The sequence below is a fragment of the Erpetoichthys calabaricus genome, chromosome 10 (assembly GCF_900747795.2).
Source record: "Erpetoichthys calabaricus chromosome 10, fErpCal1.3, whole genome shotgun sequence".
In the NCBI taxonomy this organism is placed as follows: domain Eukaryota; kingdom Metazoa; phylum Chordata; class Cladistia; order Polypteriformes; family Polypteridae; genus Erpetoichthys; species Erpetoichthys calabaricus.
Window position 1 is genome coordinate 13,051,761 of NC_041403.2, and position 22,636 is coordinate 13,074,396.

Below are 22,636 nucleotides of genomic sequence, written 5' to 3' on the forward strand. Positions count from 1 at the left end.
GATAGATAGATAGATAGATAGATAGATAGATAGATAGGAAAGGCACTATATGATAGATAGATAGATAGATAGATAGATAGATAGATAGATAGATAGATAGATAGATAGATAGATAGATAGATAGATAAAGGCACTATATGATAGATAGATAGATAGATAGATAGATAGATAGATAGATAGATAGATAGATAGATAGATAGATAAAGGCACTATATGATAGATAGATAGATAGATAGATAGATAGATAGATAGATAGATAGATAGATAGATAGATAGATAGATAGATAGATAGATAGATAGATAGATAGATAGATAGATAGATACTTTATTAATCCCAATGGGAAATTCACATTCTTCAGCAGCAGCATACTGATACAATAAATAATATTAAATTAAAGAATGATAATAATGTAGGTGAAAAACAGACAATAACTTTGTATAATGTTAAATGTTAACGTTTACCCCCCCAGGTGGAATTAAAGAGTCGCATAGTTTGGGGGAGAAACGATCTCCTCAGTCTGTCAGTGGAGTAGGACAGTGACAGCAGTCTGTCGCTGAAGCTGCTCTTCTGTCTGGAGATGATACTATTTAGTGGATGCAGTGGATTCTCCATAATTGATAGGAGCCTGCTGAGTGCCCTTTGCTTTGCCACAGATGTTAAACTGTCCAGCTCCATGCCAACAATAGAGCCTGCCTTCCTCACCAGTTTGTCCAGGCGTGAGGCGTCTTTCCTCTTTATGCTGCCTCCCCAGCACACCACTGCGTAGAAGAGGGCGCTCGCCACAACCGTCTGATAGAACATCTGCAGCATCTTATTGCAGATGTTGAAGGACGCCAGCCTTCTAAGGTAGTATAGTCGGCTCTGTCCTTTTTTGCACAGCGCATCAGTATTGGCAGTTCAGTCTAATTTATTATCCAGCTGCACTCCCAGGTATTTATAGGTCTGCACCATCTGCACACAGTCACCTTTGATGATCACGGGGTCCATGAGGGGTCTGGGCCTCCTAAAATCCACCACCAGCTCCTTGGTTTTGCTGGTGTTCAGGTGTAGGTGGTTTGAGTCGCACCATTTAACAAAGTCATTGATTAGGTCCCTATACTCCTCCTCCAGCCCATTCCTGATGCAGCCCACGATAGCAGTGTCATCAGCGAACTTTTGCAAATGGCAGGACTCTGAGTTGTATATAGGCTGAACGGGACCGGAGAAAGTACAATCCCCTGTGGTGCTCCTGTGTTGCTGACCACAATGTCAGACATGCAGTTCCCAAGACGCACATACTGAGGTCTGTCTGTAAGATAGTCCACGATCCATGCCACTAGGTATGAATCTAATCCCATCTCTGTCAGCTTGTCCCTAAGGAGCAGAGGTTGGATGGTGTTGAAGGCACTAAAGAAGTCCTGAAACATAATTCTTACAGTACCACTGCCTCTGTCCAAGTAAGAGAGGGATCGGTGTAGCATATAGATGATGGCATCCTCCGCTCCCACCTTCTCCTGATATGCAAACTGCAGAGGGTCGAGGGCGTGTTGAACCTGTGGCCTAAGGTGGTGAAGCAGCAGCCTCTCCATGGTCTTCATCACATGTGATGTCAGAGCAACAGGCCGAAAGTCATTCAGCTCACTAGGACGTCCTTTACGCTCATCACCAATCCTCGGTATTCAGATATAATTAACGGACTGTTATGGTGTATAAAATCTGTACATTTTGGTTTAATTTTCCATTATACACTGCCTGGCCAAAAAAAAAGTTGCCACCTGGATTTAACTAAGCAAATAGGTACGAGCCTCCTATTGGATAATTACTGCATGGGCGATTATCTTTCAGCTGGCAACAAGTTATTTAACCCCAACTGGTGCAATGAGTTGCTTCTCATTTCTTAAACAACCATGTCGAAAGACACATCTCGTGGTCGTGGAAAAGATGTTAGTCTGTTTGAGAAGGGTCAAATCATTGGCATGCATCAAGCAGAGAAAACATCTAAGGAGACTGCAGGAACTACTAAAATTGGGTTAAGAACTGTCCAACGCATTATTAAAAACTGGAAGGATAGTGGGGACCCATTGTCTTCGAGGAAGAAATGTGGCCAGAAAAAAATCCTGAATGATCGTGATCAGCGATCACTTAAACGTTTGGTGAAATCAAATCGAAGGAAAACAACAGTAGAACTCAGGTCTATGTTTAATAGTGAAAGTAAGAGCATTTCCACACGCACAATGTGAAGGGAACTCAAGGGACTGGGACTGAACAGCTGTGTAGCCGTAAGAAAACCACTAATGAGTGAGGCAAACCGGAAAAAAAGGGCTTCAACTTGCTAGGGAGCATAAAGATTGGACTCTGGAGCAATGGAAGAAGGTCATGTGGTCTGAGGAGTTCAGATTTACTCTGTTCCAGAGTGATGGGCGCATCAGGGTAAGAAGAGAGGTAGATGAAGTGATGCACCCATCATGCAAGATCTTGGTGAAAAATGAATGCAACACTGGATGGAACTAAATCTTGTGACATTGCAGAAGCTTATCGAAACAATGCCACAGTGAATGCGTGCCATAATCAAAGCTAAAGGCGGTCCAACGAAATATTAGAGTGTGTGACCTTTTTTTTTTTGGTGGCGACTTTTTTTTTGGCCAGGCAGTGTATTTTGTTCAAGACAAGACAACAGATGAACTACATTTAGGACAAATCAAGGCATATCCTCTTCCCTTACACCTCACTTTTATAAATGTTGTTCATAGCATAGTGCTAAAATGGTTTTACAGCCTGGGAAAGGATGTTGAGCCATGCCTCAGGCTATTGATTATTTTATGGATGGACATCTGGGACAACAATTTGGTTTACAGCCTGGGAAAGACGGACATGAGGCAATATCAAAGAACTTTATTATCTGGGAAAAGATAGATTAAAGAGTTTGAGCAGAATTCATCAATTATATTGACAGCCAGCGAATCAGGTGCATGTGTTGTGAAACCACGGCATGACATTTCATAATAAATATGCCTCATTTGAAAGCAACATCAGAAAGAGAAAGTAGGGGAGGAGAAGAAGAAGAAGAAGAAGAAGAAGAAGAAGAAGTAGTAAAGGAATGGACGAAGATGTTATTGGTCGTCAGAAAAGCATCATGAACATCGATTGCTAAATCAAACGCCTCCCTGGGACATTCATCCTGTCATCTGTAAGCTCGTCCATGCCTTTGTCTCCTCCAGGCTGGATTACTGTAATGCGGGATTCCTGGCAAGAGTATCCAGAGACTCCAGTATATTCAGAATAGCGCTGCCAGGATCCTGATGAGGGTGCGAAAGCATGGCCATTATCACCCCAATCCTAAAAACCCTTCACTGGCTCCCTGTCCCACTCAGAATAGAGTACAAGGTCTCCCTCCTCACCCATCAGTGCATTTATGGACATGCCCCCTTTACTTACAGTAACTCCTTACCCCTCATACCTCCTCATGCACCCTTCGCTCTATACACACTAACACTCTCCAAGTCCCCAGAACTAAGCTCAGCAGTATGGGTGATTGGGCTTTTTCATCTGTGGCGCCGAGGCTGTGGAACGCCCTTCCTGATTACCTGAGAGCCCCACAGTCGACTGACGCTTATAAACGGAATCTAAAAACTCATCTTTTCAGAAAGACATTTTGTTTAAGTATAAATAGATTTTCTTGTTTTATTAGTTTATTTTTACTCTGTAGCACTTTGAGATTGCTAAAATATAAAGCGCATTATAAATACAATTTATTATTATTATTATTTATTATTATTGTGGGTGAGACTCAGGTGATGAATTGGGCTAAATGGCTGACCACAAGCACTGGTGCCATCTTACAAATCTGTTAGAAGGATGAAGCAATAATCTCTTCTGTGAAGTTGTGATCACTTCGAAGAAATAAGGCGGTGAACTCCCGAACACGCCTTGCTTCCCACTGCACCACCTTTCTTTGCACCTTTCCTTTGCCTCACCCTCGACCCTCTGCAGTTTGCATACCAGGAGAAGGTGGGAGCGGAGGATGCCATCATCTACATGCTACACTGATCCCTCTCCCACTTGGACAGAGGCAGTGGTGCTGTAAAAATTATGTTTCTGGACTTCTCTAGCGCCTTCAACACAATCCAACCTCTGCTCCGTAGGGACAAGCTGACAGAGATGGGAGTAGATTCATACCTGGTGGCATGGATCGTGGACTATCGTACAGACAGACCTCAGTATCTGCGTCTCGGGAACTGCAGGTCTGACATTGTGGTCAGCAGCACAGGAGTGTCGCAGGGGACTGTACATTCTCCGGTCCTGTTCAGCCTATATACATCGAACTTCCAATACAACTCAGAGTCCTGCCACATGCTAAAGTTCGCTGACGACACTGCTATCGTGGGCTGCATCAGGAGTGGGCAGGAGGAGGAGTATAGGAACCTAATCAAGGACTTTGTTAAATGGTGCGACTCAAACCACCTACAACTGAACACCTGCAAAACCAAAGAGCTGGTGGTGGATTTTAGGAGGCCCAGACCCATCATGGACCCCATGATCATCAGAGGTGACTGTGTGCAGAGGGTGCAGACCTATAAATACCTGGGAGTGCAGCTGGATGATAAATTAGACTGGACTGCCAATACTGATGCTCTGTGTAAGAAAGGACAGAGCCGACTATACTTCCTGAGAAGGCTGGCATCCTTCAACATCTGCAATAAGATGCTGCAGATGTTCTATCAGATGGTTGTGGCGAGCGCCCTCTTCTACACGGTGGTGTGTGGGGAGGCAGCATAAAGAAGAGGGACGCCTCACGCCTGGACAAACTGGTGAGGAAGGCAGGCTCTATTGTAGGCACGGAGCTGGACAGTTTGACATCTGTGGCAGAGCGATGGGCACTGAGCAGACTCCTGTCAATCATGGAGAATCCACTGCATCCACTAAACAGGATCATCTCCAGACAGAAGAAGAAGAAGAAGAAGAGCAGCTTCAGCGACAGACTGCTGTCACCGTCCTGCTCCACTGATAGACTGAGAAGATCGTTCCTCCCCCACACTATGCGACTCTTCAGTTCCACCCGGGGGGGTAAACATTAACATTATACAAAGATATTGTCTGTTTTTTACCTGCATTTTTAGCACTCTTTAATTTATTGTTTTTTGTATCAGTAAGGTGCTGCTGGAGAATGTGGATTTCCCCTTGGGATTAATAAAGTATCTATCTATCTATCTATCTATCTATCTATCTATCTATCTATCTATCTATCTATCTATCTATCTATCTATCTATCTATCTATCTATCTATCTATCTATCTATCTATCTATCTATCTATCTATCTATCTATCTATCTATCTATCTATTTTGCATAAAGGTTACAATTCCTGTTGTGTGGTGGGAATGCAACACTTGATAGCGACCAGGGGCCACAAGTAGCCAAGGGCCTACATCATACAGTTCTTACAGTGGGAAAGTGCCTTTAGTTGTCTTCGTGTTACAAGGCGTGACTTGCTCTAATCTTCTTTGGTGGAACCACAACTGGCTCAGATAAGCATGGCATCTCAATTTCAGCAAAGCTTACTTACTAAGCACACATCGTGAAATATGCCACTTGAGTACACAAGCTCAAGGTTGTCATGGCTGGCATCTACTAAACACTGAGTTGGAGGAGGTGACTACTTGTGTAATCAATTATTTTGTGGTTGTGTGTTTTTGTAATTAATTCAGAACATTTTTCAGAGATCTGTTTTGACTTTGTCATTAAAGAGTCTTTTTCTGTTCATTCAGATTTGTGTAACAATAAAATGTGGAAGTGAAGACTTTTTTTATAGGGACTGCATGTGTTGTCTTGGGCATTACTACCTGTGCCTGCAAAGTTGGAAATCTTGAACAAAAGCAACTTTGTGTACAGCTTACCTGCTTGAATTTGTTGGCAAGCTGCTGAGAGAACTCTGGAGTTGGCCTCCCTGCTGGGATTAGCTGAGACAAGCTGGTGCCAAGCTGCTCCATGTTGTAGGAGTCCTTCTGGTCATCTGGCAGTGCAGTCTGGTCGATATCCTGCAGTAACATAAATGTGTTTGAGAAATATTAAGGACAGCCTGTGTCAAAAATGAGTCTACATGGATTATTGAAGCTGTTAGAATGTTAGGTAATATAGCAGTGAGTGTGTAGAGTACTGTATCCAGCAGGGTGCGCTAGCTCCCTTGTTGGAATGAGTTCTTTTGTGGTGTGTTACAGAATCTATATAGATAAGATATTAAAAGGTGATACCACTACCTCCGTAGTAAGACAGCGTTAATAAATCACATAGGAGAAATAACTTGGCTCTCTTTAATGATGGTTTACGTGCCATAACAGACGAAGGAAGCCATGACAAGAACCCAGTTTTGGAGTGAGGGCCTGATGTATAGAGTCTGCCATTTTCGTCGCTACGTTGGAAGGATTTTCCAGATCGGATGACGTTATCTGCCATCCGTCCGTCAGCTTCAAAGGTGTGCCGGGCAATGTTCCAAGGCTTTATACTCTTTCTTTGTGTGCAGGCCCCCACTTAAGTGAACCATGCCATTCCAAACAAGGCAAAGAGCATACAGTTTCATGCTGACTTTGACTCACAAAAATAGTATACAATGCCCATTTCCCAGTTGTCCCTGTCTTGTCTTCTAATGCTTGCCTAGCAGTTCTAAATGATGAGCCCCTGTGTGCTAAATTTGGCTTTGTATTAGCTGGGCATGTGAGTAGAAAGAAAAGTAGATTTATAAAATATTTGTAGAGAGCACAGTGACATATTGAACATATACACTTATTATAAGTATAAGTTCAAGGAGGTTCCTTTTCAAGCTTTATAACACACTGTAAGACCTCATCTGGAGTTCTGTGTGCAGTTTTGGTCTCCAGAATACAAAAATGAAATAGCAGCACTAGAAAAAGGTCAAGAGAAGAGTGACTAGGCTGAGTCCAGGGCTAAAGGGGATGAGTTATAAGGAGAGATTAAAAGAGCTGAGCCTTTACAGTTTAAGGAAAAGAAAATTAAGAGGAGACCTGAGTGAAGTGTTTAAAATTATGAAGGGAATTAGTCCAGTGGATCGAGATGGTGACTTTTAAATGAGTTCATCAAGAACACGGGGACACAGTTGGAAACTTATTAAGCGTAAATTTCGCTCAAAAGTTAGGAAGAATTTCTTCGCAAAGATAACTAAAGATTAATGGAACAAGTGACCAAATAGAGTGGTGAACAGTAGGACTTTAGAGACTTTCAAAACTCGACTTGGTGATATTTTGGAAGTGGTGAGTTTTGTTTGGCTGAATGGCCTGTTCTTATCTACATTGTTCTAATGGGAGTATAATGGTGCAGGGTCTGGTGCATCTGAAACTACTGGCTGCTAAGAAAGGAAGGACTTTAGGATACAGAGATCTGGCAAGATGAGACTCGGGCATGAAAAATAAATAACACAGACAGACTGGATGAGACCAGACCACAGGATGTATGGGTGTTTTCATGAGCATTAAAGTAATTGTGTCAAGAATCCCCTTGGATTATGATGTTTGCTGATGACATTGTGATCTGTAGCGAACGTAGGGAGCAGGTTGAGGAGACCCTGGAGAGGTGGAGATGTGCTCTAGAGAGGAGGAGAATGAAGTTCAGTAGGAACAAGACAGAATACATGTGTGTAAATGAGAGGAAGATCAGTGGAATGGTGAGGATGAAGGGAGTAGAGCTGGCGAAGGTGGATGAGTTTAAATACTTGGGATCAACAGTACAGAGTAACGGGGAGTGTGGAAGAGAAGTGAAGAAGAGAGTGCAGGGGGGGTGGAATGGATGGAGAAGAGTGTCAGGAGTGATTTGTAACAGACAGTTAGCGAAGAGTGAAAGGGAAGGTCTTCAGGACCGTATTGAGACTAGCTATGTTATATGGGTTGGAGACGGTGGCACTGACCAGAAAGCAGGAGACAGAGCTGGAGGTGGCAGAGTTAAAGATGCTAAGATTTGCATTGAGTGTGACGAGGATGGACAGGATTAGAAATGAGGACATTAGAGGGTCAGCTCAGGTTGGGACGGTTTGGAGACAAAGTCAGAGAGGCGAGATTACATGTTGGTTTGAACATGTGCAGAGGAGAGATGCTGGGTATATTAGGAAAGTCTCTCTGTAACAATATAGCTCATTCACCATTATCTGCCCATCCTCCTATTTTGGTACCATTGTCAAACTTAACCAGCTTATCGATTATGTTCTTGTTGCCCAGCCTTTAATGATGCCTCATTCTCACCCTGCAGTTATAATATGTAGTGAATTCAACCATGTGACTTTAGAAGAAACAAAAACAAACTTCCACCAGTTTATGCCATATAACACTTGAGGAAATAACAAGCTGGATCTGTTGTATTCAAACATGTGAAACATACAGGTCTGTTTTCTTAAACTGAAAAGGTTCAACTTCTTTAATATCCTCATAGCTCAGTTCTCTTACTCTTCTAATCAGCTCGCTTGCTCTTTCCTGGACTTTCTCTAGCACTGTTTTGTCTCTTTTTTTGCAATATGGAGACCAAAACTGCAGAGTACTTCAGGCAAGGCCTCACTAGTGTGGTATACAACGTAAGCATAATCTCCTTTGACTTGTACTCCACACTTTGTGATATATAACCTAACATTTTACTACCTTCCTTCTTCACTTCTGTCCACTGTTTGGATGTAAATAGTGACCAGCCAACTGTGACTTCTAGCTCCTCCTTATAAAACAAAGGGTGACACTAAGCACATGTTCTCCTGCACGTGCAAAGTTCTGCTGAGATTGGACTCAAGGATTAAGTTGGTAGGATACTCTCAGATGTCGGATTTAATTGACAAAACACTTGACTTGTTCTGCCTCTCATTTTACAGTCATGTGTGGCCTACCAGGCTGGCACCGCCAGCTTAACCCGACACAGACAACGCCTTCCCCCCCTCCCCACAAGTATAACACAATCCCAGCACAAGCACAGCACAATACAACAAGTCTCTTTCTTCACTCTTTTCTTTTTCCTCCTTCAATCCTCAGGTCAAGCTTCGTCGCTCCTCCCGACTCCGGCTCCCCGAGTAGTAGCTGCTGGCTCCTTTTATAACGCGCCCGGAAGTGCTCCTGGGCAGAAGAATGGCCCAAAAGGGCTCAGCAGCTCCTGCTGCAGCACCCCCTGGCGGTGCCTGCAGATCCCAACAGGGCTGCACCACACTCTAACTCCCATGAAGCCCTATGGGAGTCCGAGGCACTGCTGAAACCCAGGGGGCTTACCATCTAGTGTCCCAGGGGAGGTAACACTCCCCCGGTCCTCCCAGCATGGAGGCGTCCCGGCCGCATGCTACACATGATATTATTCCCTTTGAAAGGCACAATGAACTGTTGTCCCAATGGAGATCAGTACCTTCAACCGGAGAGGATCTAGCTCTTCTTCACGTCTTCCGTCTGCTATCCGGATAAATACAGATGCCCCTTTCAGAAGGTGAATCTGGAACACACAATAAACATTGGATAAGTGATTGGCTGAATAGTGAAAAATATTTTTTTTCTGAAACCCTGGTTCCTTAAAGTCAATGTCACATTACATGACCTCTAGCTGGATGCGATGACAGCAGTTGCTGACTTCGTCACCTGAGCATGTCAATCTACATGCCTAGAAATTGCTGGAGATGTCAAATTACACAATTTTGTGATGACTTCCCAGGACAGTTATACACTTCTAAAGTACTGGATGCTGTTTTTGTGACAGTTAATAGCATGCTGCCTAATGGAGTCGAGTTTTCACTTATGGTGAGTTCAGCCTTAATTGCTGCCTCTTTTTCCTCTTTTCCATTCCATCATGGTACATAAAACACAAGAAATAAATCACACAAGATACTGTTCTGTTTGCAAGGTCCAAACCACCCACATTCCTTATTCCTTATAGCTGTCCTCCTGGCAAAGACAGGAGTTATTTTGAACAGTCAGCATGGGGTCAGAAGAGGGAGGTCGTGTTTTACTAACATGCCGGAATTCTATGAGGAGGCAACAAAAGGATACGATCAGAGTGGAGCAGATGATATTATTTATCTGGACTTTGAGAAAGCATTTGATAAGGTGCCACATGAGAGGCTGGTCATCAAATTAAAAGAAGTGGCAGTTCAGGGTGATGTTTTTAGATGGGTGCAGAATTGGCTCAGATACAGGAAGCAGAGGGTGATAATATGAGGAACCTCATCAGAACTGGCTGATGTTAAGAGTGGTGACCAGCAGGGGGCAGTGTTAGGGCAGCTGTTATTTTTAATAAATTTAAATGATTTAGATAGGAATATAAGTAACAAGCTGGTTAAGTTTGCAGATGATACTAAGGTAGGTGGATTAGCAGATAATTTGAAATCTGTTATATCATCACAGAAGGACTTGGATAGCATGCAGGCTTGGGCAGACTTGTGGCAAATGAAATTTAATGTCAGTAAATGTAAAGAATTACACATAGGAAGTAAAAATGTTAGGTTTGAATACACAATGGGTGGTCGGAAAATCGAGAGTCCATCTTATGAGAAGGATTTAGGAGTCATAGTGGACTCTAAGCTATCGACTTCCCGACAGTGTTCAGAAGCCATTAAGAAGGCTAACAGAATGTTAGGTTATATAGCACCTTGATGTGTGGAGTACAAGTCACAGGAGGTTCTGCTCAAGCTTTATAACACACTGGTGAGGCCTCATCTGGAATCCTGTGTGCAGTTTTGGTCTCCAGGCTACAAAAAGGACATAACAGCACAAGAAAAGGTCCAGAGAAGTACGACTAGGGTGATTCAGGGTTACAGGTGTTGAATTATGATGAAAGATTAAAAGAGCTGAGCCTTTACAGTTTAAGCAAAAGAAGATTAAGAGGTGACCTGATTGAAGTGTTTAAAATTATGAAAGGAATTAGTCCAGTGGGTCGAGACGGTGACTTTAAAATGAGTTCATCAAGAACACGGGGACACAGTTGGAAACTTGTTAAGGGTAAATTTCGCACAAACGTTAGGAAGTTTTTCTTTACACAAAGAACGATAGACACCTGGAATAAGTGACCAAGTGGTGTGGTGAAAGGGTCTGGAGAAGCCATGGAGAACGTTATGCTGCCTGTAACATTGTTCAGCATAACCGGTTTGGTGGTGGGTTAGTGATGGTCTGGGGAGGCATATCCACGGAAGGACACACAGACCTCTACAGGCTAGACAACGGCACCTTGACTGCCATTAGGCATCGGAATGAAATCCTTGGACCCATTGTCAGGCCCTATGCTGGTGCAGGATAATGCCCGGCCTCGTGTGGCGAGAGTATGCAGGCAGTTCCTGGAGGATGAAGGAATTAATACCATTGACTGGCCCCCATGCTCACTCGCCTGACCTCAATCCAATAAATACCTCTGGGACAATATGTTTCAGTCCATGCGATGCCATCAGATTACACCTCAGACTGTCCAGGAGCTCAGTGATGCCCTGGTCCAGATCTGGGAGGAGATCCCCCAGGACACCATCTGTCGTCTCTTTAGGGAAGACGTTGTCAGGCATGCATACAAGCATGTGGGGGCATACAAACTACTGAGTACGATTTGGAGTTGCTGCAATGAAATTTTGGCCTAATGGACTAGTCTGCTACATCATCAGCCCTCTGTAGCTTGATAATGTTCATTTCCATCAAACGATGTGGCATCCTTTCGTTCCTAACACATTACCATATCAGTCCATAGCAGTAGAGATAGCCAGCAGGATTTTTTCCCATTGACATCTGATGTGTTTTCAAAGTGTTCCTTTAATTTTTTGAGCAGTTTAAATTCAGGCCTGGCTAGTACTTGGATGGGAGACCAATTAGGAAAAGCTTGGATTGCCAGATGGAAGAGGTGTTGGAGGCCAGCAGGGGGCGATTACCCTGTGGTCTGAATGTGAATCCCAATGCCCCAGAGCAGTGATGGGGACACTGTGCCGTAAAAATGGCGCCGTCCTACAGATGATATAAAAATGACATGATGACATAAAACTGAGGTTTTGACTCTCAATGGTCATAAAAGATCCCTGGGCATCCTTCGTAAAGAGTATGGTTCTTCTCGATGTCCATGCTAAACTGCCCACCATTGCCTAGTCATTCTGGCTCCCTAATCATCCCCGGTTTTTAATTGACTATCTCTCTTACTCCTTCACCTCCTCACAGTTAATTAGTGGTGACTGTACTGGCCTAAAATGGCTGCGGTCACATCAGCTATGTGGATGCTACACATTAGTGCTGGTTGAAGTGGCTCCCCACTCACTAAGGTGCTTTGAATAATGAGAAAAGTGTTATATAAATGTAAAGAATTATTATTATTTTTATTAGTAGTATTATTGTTAATGGTGAACACTGAGTGGCACTTGAGTTAAACTGTTTTGTTTGCATGTACAGTTTTAAGCCTGAATAATGCTTGAGACAGTATTCTGCTGCCATCTAGTGGATAAAATAACATTAGGCTGCAAAAATGATACAAAATAAATCAAGCAAAATGACCCCTTTTATTGGCTAACTAAAAAGATTACAATATGCAAGCTTTCGAAGCAACTCAGGCATTTTGCAAGGCTTTTCTTTATATTCATAATGGCTAACACGGTACAACACCCTAGTACTACAAAATAAATCGCAAATATTTATATATGGTCTACCCGTCCATGATAACTCATCAAATGCAGATGGTGCAGACCTATAAATATCTGGGAGTGCAGCTGGATGATAAATTAGACTGGACTGCCAATACTGATGCTCTGTGCAAGAAAGGACAGAGCCGGTTATACTACCTTAGAAGGCTGGCGTCCTTCAACATCTGCAATAAGATGCTGCAGATGTTCTATCAGACAGTTGTGGCGAGCGCCCTCTTCTACGCGGTGGTGTGCTGGGGAGGCAGCATTAAGAGGAAAGACGCCTCACGCCTGGACAAACTGGTGAGGAAGGCAGGCTCTATTGTTGGCATGGAGCTGGACAGTTTGACATCTGTGGCAGAGCGACGGGCGCTGAGCAGACTCCTGTCAATCATGGAGAATCCACTGCATCCACTGAACAGGATCATCTCCAGACAGAGGAGCAGCTTCAGTGACAGACTGCTGTCACCGTCCTGCTCCACTGACAGATTGAGGAGATCGTTCCTCCCCCAAACTATGCGACTCTTTAATTCCATCCGGGGGGGTAAACGTTAATATTTAACATTATACATAGTTATTGTCTGTTTTTCACCTGCATTATTATCATTCTTTAATTTAATATTATTTATTGTATCAGTATGCTTCTCTCTCTCTCTCATTTTTCCTAGGGCACGAAGTGGAAGCGGAAGCAAAGCAGAAGCGGACAATGGCCGACAGTGAGGTGAATCGCATTGCAACTGTAGTCGAGGAACTCCAGGCACTCGATGAACAGATTCAGAATCTTCTGTCCAGACGAAGATACCTCAGAGATCTGAAGGCTCGGCTGTTGGATAAACCGTCCTCGCCATCTGTTATCGGCGTAACAGCAACCCCGCGTTGTGCCCCGCAAGTCACCTTCACCCCCGCGCCTCGTAGGAGCGACACCGATGATGACCTCGGTGTATTTCAGCTATGCAGGCGGGGGTTCAAGGCCAGAACACCTCCATCGGCACAGGCAAGCATCGTAACCCAGAACCGGTTTGACCCTCTAAGCGTCCCCAGTTCGCCTTCAGCTCCTGGTGATGTAATTGTGGTAGGTGATTCTATTGTTAGGAACCTCAATATCACTTGCCCTAATAGAAAATCTTTTGTTTCTTGTTTTCCCGGTGCTCGTGTCCGAGATGTGACGAGACGTGCACCGGCGATCTACAAGAACAGGGCAGTTGGAGCCATTGTTATACATGCTGGCGTAAACGACATAAGGCACCGACAGTCGGAGATCCTCAAGGCAGACTTCACTGCATTAATTAAAGACACAAAGGAGAGGACCCCATCGGCAAAGATATTCATCTCGGGTCCACTCCCTCTCGTCAGACGATCAAACAAGTATTACAGTCGTCTGCTTGGTTTAAACAACTGGCTGCAGGGCTTCTGCAAGAATCAAGACATCGGGTTCATTAACAACTGGGACCTCTTTTGGGAAAGACCGCGTTTCTTCAAGCGAGATGGCCTGCATCCGAACAGCTTCGGCGCCCGGGTCCTCTCCGAAAACATATCCAAGGTAATTCGTTTATCTTGACTATCTATCTCTGCTTTTAACCCCTTCCGAAATGCCACTCCTGTGTTTGGTCATGATAATTGTTTAAAAAAATCTTCCATAAAAGTGCGCAACATAAATACTGTAATAACCAATCTTAATGCACATAGAAAATCTAGGCAATACGGCATAAACGCCAATAATTTAATTAAAGTTACTACTTTAGATGAACAATGTATTAAAACTGTAAAAACAGATCATAGATTAAACAAAAAATACACACAGAGCGGCGCTAATAAAGATAACTTAATTCCTGTTCCCTATATCAATAACGCACATAGTATTCATCTCTGCTCCTCCGAAACATTGAATATGGCTCTATTAAATATTAGAGCTTTAACTAACAAGACGTTTTTTATCAACGACATTATTAGTGAAAAAAAAATAGATTTTATTGCACTAAGTGAAACGTGGCTTAGCTCAGATGGCGCAGCTGTTTTAATCGAATCTGCGCCTCCGGATTACAGTTTTACTCGTGCTGATCGCCAAGGAAAGAGAGGTGGAGGACTAGCAAACATTTACTCTAGCAGGTTAAAATGTAAAAATATCAGTTTTGGTAAATTCAAGTCTTTTGAGTATCTCGCCATTGTTATTCAGGGAGATTCTCACGTTCTAGTATTATCCGTGTATAGACCTCCAAAATTCAACGTGTCTTTCTTTGAGGAATTCTCTGACTTGATGTCAATCTTAATTACGAACTATGACGCACTCTTAATAGTCGGCGACTTTAATTTTCATGTAGATAATCAATGTGACCAAAAAGTAAAAGAATTTATGAACCTCCTGGACTCTTTTGATTTGAGACAGCTCGTTGATCAGCCTACACATAAAGCAGGTCATACGTTAGACTTAGTAATTACTAAAGGACTAAAAGTTGATATAAAGCAGGTCATTGATACGGGTCTTTCAGACCATTTTCTTCTACTTTTTAATATAGAAATAATGATAGAAAACACTCATGAGAAGCATATTGTTAAAAAAACGCTTCTTTGACTCATCAGCAACTTTAAAACTTACAAACATTCTAACCAATCAGTCCGTTTATAGTGCCAACTATAATAGCGAGGAGAATGTAAATAGTAAGGTGGAAAGATTTAATACTAAAGTGAGGGCTGCTGTTGACATAGTTGCACCTGAAAAGACAGTTAAAAAATCTTCTAGCATTGTTATACCTTGGAAGACCCAAAGAGTGTCTGATTTAAGGAGAACATGCCGTAGAGCTGAGCGTAAATGGAGGAAGACTAAACTAACTATTGACTATGAAATATTAAAAGTTAAAATAACAGAATACAATAACACAGTCCGTCTTGAGAGGCGCTGCTATTTCTCTAAGATTATAAATAACAATGCTAGTAATCCCAGAGTCTTATTTTCGACAATTGATCATCTGTTAAACCCAGGTAACTCAAAGGAATGCCTCCTAAGTACTTCCAGTAAAACCTGTGAGGCTATCGCTGTATTTTTCAATCAAAAAATTAATGATATTAGAAATAACATAGTATATCTCCCCAACACTAAGGATCCCCCGAAACCCCAGTACTCCATAATAAATAAATTAGAGTCTTTCACTAGGATAGATTTACCTGATTTACATAAAATAATTTCTCAAATGAAACCATCCACCTGTGCCCTTGACCCAATACCAACAAATTTTTTCAAAGAAGTATCGGGTGTGCTTATTGATAATGTTCTTGACATAGTAAATTTGTCATTAGATACGGGGGTCTTCCCAGACTGTCTTAAGACTGCGGTAGTTAAACCCCTACTTAAGAAAAATAATCTCGACCCCTCTGCTCTTGAAAATTATAGACCCATCTCTAACCTGCCTTTCTTAAGTAAAATTCTAGAGAAGGCAGTCATTATGCAGTTAAATGAGCACCTCAATAAACCTGCTATTCTTGATAAATTTCAGTCAGGTTTTAGAACAAATCACAGCACAGAAACTGCACTCGTTAAAGTAGTAAATGACTTGCGGGTAAATGCAGACAGAGGCCATTTATCTGTTCTCATCCTCTTAGATCTGAGTGCCGCATTTGACACCATTGATCATAATATTCTTAAGAATCGCCTTAGTCAATGGGTGGGCCTCTCTGGCAGTGTCTTAAACTGGTTTGAATCCTACCTGGCAGGGAGAAAATTCTTTGTTAGTTGTGGTAATTATAACTCAAAGACACATGATATTCTATATGGTGTTCCACAAGGCTCTATCCTGGGTCCGCTGCTCTTCTCAATCTACATGCTTCCATTAGGTCAGATTATCTCAGGGCACAATGTGAGCTACCACAGCTATGCTGATGACACACAGCTGTATTTATCAATAGCACCTGATGACCCCGAATCTCTTGATTCGCTAACACAATGTCTAACCTGTATCTCAGAATGGATGAATAGTAACTTTCTCAAATTAAATAAAGAAAAAACCGAAATCTTAGTGATTGGCAATAATGGATACAATGAGGCTATTAGAAATAAACTGGATGCATTAGGATTAAAAGTCAAATCGGAGGTAAAAAGCTTAGGGGTAACCGTTGATTGTAATCTGAATTTTAAATCGCATATTAATAAAATCACTAGGACAGCATTTTTTCACCTAAGGAACATAGCAAAAGTTAGACCTCTTATATCATCGAAAGATGCAGAGAAATTAGTTCATGCGTTTGTCTTTAGTCGGCTAGATTACTGTAATGCACTCCTCTCAGGACTACCCAAAAAAGACATCAATCGTTTGCAGTTAGTGCAGAATGCAGCTGCTAGAATCCTTACCAGGAAAAGAAAATCCGAACACATTTCTCCAGTTTTGATGTCACTACACTGGTTACCTGTGTCATTCAGAATTGACTTTAAAATTCTGCTTATGGTTTATAAAGCTTTAAATAATCTCGCCCCGTCTTATATATCGGAATGTCTGACACCTTATATTCCAAATCGCAACCTCACATCCTCAACTGAGTGTCTCCTTAGAATTCCAAGAGCAAAACTTAAAAGAAGTGGTGAGGCGGGTGGCCTTCTGCTGTTATGCACCTAAAATCTGGAATAGCCTGCCAGTAGGAATTCGCCAGGCTAATAGAGTGGAGCACTTTAAAAAACTACTGAAAACACATTACTGTAACATGGCCTTCTCATAACTTCACTGTAATTTAATCATGATACTCTGTATATCCAATTCATTATAATAACTATTCATTCAAAATTTGTACTAACCCCTACTCTCTCTTCTGTTTCCTTTTCCGGTGTCCTATTGGTGGTGGCTTGTGCCACCACCATCTACCCAAAGCACCATGATGTTCCAACAATGATGGATGGATTAAAAGCCAGAAGTCTGTATAACCATCAGCATCAAGTGACTCCGTGAGAACCCTAACTACAAAGAGGACTATTTCATTTATGTTAGGTAGAATGCCCAAAGGGGACTGGGCGGTCTCGTGGCCTGGAACCCCTACAGATTTTATTTTTTTCTCCAGCCTTCTGGAGTTTTTTTTTGTTTTTTCTGTCCACCCTGGCCATCGGACCTTACTCCTTTTTATGTTAACTAAGGTTGTCTTATTTTAATTTCTTATTTGTCTTTTATTCTTCTTTTCTTCATTATGTAAAGCACTTTGAGCTACTTTTTGTATGAAAATGTGCTATCTAAATAAATGTTGTTGTTGTATGCTGCTGCTGAAGAATGTGAATTTCCCATTGGGATTAATAAAGTATCTATCTATCTATCTATCTATCTATCTATCTATCTATCTATCTATCTATCTATCTATCTATCTATCTATCTATCTATCTATCTATCTATCTATCTATCTATCTATCTATCTATCTATCTATCTATCTATCTATATTCATGAGTGAGGCAGAGCCTTTAACCAATAAACAGAATGACGTGTAAACAAGAAGCTTTAAAGCAGTTTTAAAACGAGCTGAAACTATACCAGTGTTTGAATCAAGCAGCAGTGATGGCAATGTGAACTGCTCATCAGACGCTGACACAGGTGGTGAAACTGATGCATATGGCACAGTATGACTGAACGGCCATGATATGCCTGGTGAATTCAGCCATGATTGCGATCAAGTGGAAGGACAGGAAAGACGTTAGCACGTTTATTTACCTCGGTCACAGTACCAACAGACTGAAACGTTTTAAGGGATCATCTGTAGATGCTTATTCTGCCTTGTGCACTGGAGATCAGTGAACAGAAGTTTCAAAAATTACACAAACCTCTTTGTCACATCACCACATTTAAAAGTGTTGTCAGAATTTACCATTTAAGTAAAACCATCACCTTTCTTTGCTTCACTGTCACTAGAACTAGAATCTATAATGCTGACAGGGGCCATTGCTGAAGATAAGTCTCTATTATAACAACTGGCAAATTGGATTCTTCTGTGTGCACTTTTAATAATAATAATTCATTACATTTATATAGCGCTTTTCTCAATACTCAAAGCGCTATCCACACAGGGAGGAACCGGGAAGCGAACCCACAATCTTCCACAGTCTCCTTACTGCAAAGCAGTAGCACTACCACTGCGCCACCTGTGAGGACATTTTCAGTCCGACAGCCCGTTTTCAGCTCTTCCTCAAATGCTGCTGAAGAGCTGCTCTCCTTCACTACCTGCAGTTCACCAGAGACACGTAAACTCTGGGGTGATGGCGTAAGCACGACTAATCGTGGATGTCAAGGACAATGGTACATTACTGGGCAGTCTAACTGCAGGAATATTTCTTTGAACAATAAAGAACAATTTTTTTTGCATGCATCATAACTGATTTTGAGGTCCCGAATTGCAACTCAGGTTAGCTTGTGCAGGAGTCCATTTTGTGTGTAACGTCAAACATTTTCAAGGGGGATTGATGTTGCCAGGAGTCTTCACACTGTACTGACCTCCTTCTTTTCTATACCTTGTCTGAGTCAGACTGTCTGACCTGCTGTACTGTTCATCACACTGCTTTTTAAGCTCCTTCAGCACGCACAGTATGATCTGCCTCTAAGGAGACTGACCTGCCTGTTCTCGCACAGGTCAGTCACTATCTATATATTGTGAGGGATGGCCGGCAGTTTATCCCGGCTAGCACCCCCTGGCCGCTAGATTGAGTCCTCCCTGCAACATGGAGGTGCCCCGAATTCCCGCAGGGCATCATGGACAATGGAGTTCGGCTTCACAGCCCTGCTGGATACCATGGGGTTAGCCAGGGGACGCTGCAGGGAGGCCCGAGTGTTTCTATTATAGCCCGGAAGTACTACCTTGTCACGGGGACAGAAGAAATGAAGTACTTCCGGGCTGAAGATAAAGAAGAGTTTTCATCTGACCCAGAAGTGCTATGGAATCACATGGACTGAAGGACAGAAGCACTTCCAGGTCGACGACTATTAAAAAGACTGTGGGAAACCCAGCAGATGGAGCCGGAGTTGGGTGGGAGTGTGACAGAGTTGCTGGGTGGAGAGGAGGATTTATTGTTGATTATTGTATTGATTATTGATTTATTTGAGTATTGTGGAGGTGGAGGTGCTTTGTGCACATTATAGAAGAGATTAAAATTACTTCTGATACTTTTACCTGGTGTCTGGACATGTTATCTGCGGGATTGGAGGTGCATCAGTGCCCCCTACTGTCACAATATATATATATACAGTGCATCCGGAAAGCATTCACAGCGCATCACTTTTTCCACATTTTGTTATGTTACAACCTTATTCCAAAATGGATTAAATTAATTTTTTTCCTCAGAATTCTACACACAACACCCCATAATGACAACGTGAAAAAAGTTTACTTGAGGTTTTTGCAAATTTATTAAAAATAAAAAAATTGGTAAAGCACATGTACATCAGTATTCACAGCCTTTGCCATGAAGCTCAAAATTGAGCTCAGGTGCATCCTGTTTCCCCTGATCATCCTTGAGATGTTTCTGCAGCTTCATTGGAGTCCACCGGTGGTAAATTCAGTTAACTGGACATGATTTGGAAAGGCACACACCTGTCTATATAAGGTCCCACATTTGACAGTTCATGTCAGAGCACAAACCAAGCATGAAGTCAAAGGAATTGTCTGTAGACCTCCGAGACAGGATTGTCTAGAGGCACAAATCTGGGTAAGGTTACAGAAAAATTTCTGCTGCTTTGAAGGTCCCAATGAGCACAGTGGCCTCCATCATCCGTAAGTGGAAGAAGTTCGAAACCACCAGGACTCTTCCTAGAGCTGGCCGGCCATCTAAACTGAGCATTCGGGGAGAAGGGCCTTAGGCAGGGAGGTGACCAAGAACCCGATGGTCACTCTGTCAGAGCTCCAGAGGTCCTCTGTGGAGAGAGAAGAACCTTCCAGAAGGACAACCATCTCTGCAGCAATCCACCAATCAGGCCTGTATGGTAGAGTGGCCAGACGGAAGCCACTCCTTAGTAAAAGGCAGATGACAGCCCGCCTGGAGTTTGCCAAAAGGCACCTGAAGGACTCTCAGACCATGAGAAAGAAAATTCTCTGGTCTGATGAGACAAAGATTGAACTCTTTGGTGTGAATGCCAGGCGTCACATTTGGAGGAAACCAGGCACCGCTCATCACCAGGCCAATACCATCCCTACAGTGAAGCATGGTGGTGGCAGCATCATGCTGTGGGGATGTTTTTCAGCGGCAGGGACTGGGAGACTTGTCAGGATAAAGAGAAAGATGACTGCAGCAATGTACAGAGACATCCTGGATGAAAACCTGCTCCAGAGCGCTCTTGACCTCAGACTGGGGCGATGGTTCATCTTTCAGCAGGACAACGACCCTAAGCACACAGCCAAGATATCAAAGGAGTGGCTTCAGGACAACTCTGTGAATGTCCTTGAGTGGCCCAGCCAGAGCCCAGACTTGAATCCGATTGAACATCTCTGGAGAGATCTTAAAATGGCTGTGCACCGACGCTTCCCATCCAACCTGATGAAGCTTGAGAGGTGCTGCAAAGAGGAATGGGCGAAACTGGCCAAGGATAGGTGTGCCAAGCTTGTGGCATCATATTCAACAAGACTTGAGGCTGGAATTGCTGCCAAAGGTGCATCAAGAAAGTATTGAGCAAAGGCTGTGAATACTTATGGACATGGGATTTCTCAGCTTTTTTTATTTTTAATAAATTTGCAAAAACCTCAAACTTTTTTCACGTTGTCATTATGGGGTGTTGTGTGTAGAATTCTGAGGAAAAAAAATGAATTGAATCCATTTTGGAATAAGGCTGTAACATAACAATGTGGAAAAAGTGATGCGCTGTGAATACTTTACGGATGCACTGTATATATAAAAGTCTATGTATGTATATTATATTCCAGCATCACTTCAGAACAGCTGGAGCGATTTTCATGAAACTTGGTACACATGTTTCTCATTGGTCGACTAAAAATACTGTAGGGGGAAAGCAACCCTAACCCACCCCCTTCTAGGTAGGGTGGGGGGGTGATCTTGTGGTCTTGTATGCATGTTATCATCCAGTTGACACTCGGAACGACCACCAGAGGGCGAACTGGAGGTGACTGGCAGCATTCTTTATGTTTGAGGCCCACCGCACGCCCCTGTTTTATTTTGAAATGAAATAGAGTTGGCCGGTTCCGAGCGTCAACTGGATAATAACATACATACAAGACCACAAGACAAGCACATTAGTGAGTCTTCATTGTTTGTTAATTTATTTTTATTTTTAAGGTTGTGTTTTTTTTTTTTAATTATATTTTTCTCAAACAATTAAAAACAAAAAAACACTTTATTTTCCTCCCGGGCAACACTGGGTATTTCAGCTAGTATGAAGTTAAAAGTTAACAAACAACATGAAAGTATCAAAGAAGTAATGTTATCTGACACAATTTTGTCTGGTCTCATTCTCTGATAATGGCAATTTTGAAAACCAAGGAGGTTAAATTAAAGATATGTGTGATATAATTGTATTTTATGCCATACAGTATATTTGACCTCACCCCCAGATTATTGAGACACACCTACTGTATACTGCCGTTCAAAGTTTTGTGCAGGGTTGCTACAGATCTATGATATTATGCTGGCCTTGCAAAGCATCATGGGGCAATGGGGAAAAAATGTTCACTTTAAGACAGCTACACTGTGAATTACCAGTAAAAAATTTGGAGAATAACGTCACTGAATATTCACTACAAAAATCATTTTGGCAGATTTTGCCACTCGACACTATTAATCTGCACTACCACCTTTTTTAACGAAGTGAGTGCATCCCCTGCTCGCCCACTTCCAGGAGGCTCACCTGCTCTTTTCTCTTCAGGTCTTCCAAGACTGTTAAGCAGTCCCCCTGAGACAGGACCCTTAGAACCTCCTGAAAAAAAAAGGAAAATCTGTAAAATGTTACAAAAGCAACAGTGTGGGGTGAACAGGGGGTTATGTTTGGTTGTAAGGAATGAGGAGAGAGACAGTGGAGAACTAATAAGTACAAGGAAAAGTTGAAGAATTCATGTAGGCATCCAAAAATAAGTTGAGGAGGGCACATCAATGCAAATACAAT

General features: G+C 42.4%; 1 protein-coding gene across 2 annotated transcripts in view; it reads right to left on the reverse strand.

Moving 5' to 3' along the window:
• The window catches only part of LOC114658825 (uncharacterized), a 148,679-nt gene that overhangs the window by 7,803 nt on the left and 118,240 nt on the right, over positions 1-22,636 (reverse strand). For both annotated transcript variants that reach the window (XM_051932700.1, XM_051932701.1), the window contains exons 28-30: positions 22,382-22,450; positions 9,352-9,435; positions 5,874-6,014 (exon numbers count right to left, since the gene is read on the reverse strand). In XM_051932700.1, the coding sequence (XP_051788660.1) occupies positions 5,874-6,014; positions 9,352-9,435; positions 22,382-22,450 (294 nt within the window). The remainder of the gene's footprint in view (positions 1-5,873; positions 6,015-9,351; positions 9,436-22,381; positions 22,451-22,636) is intronic.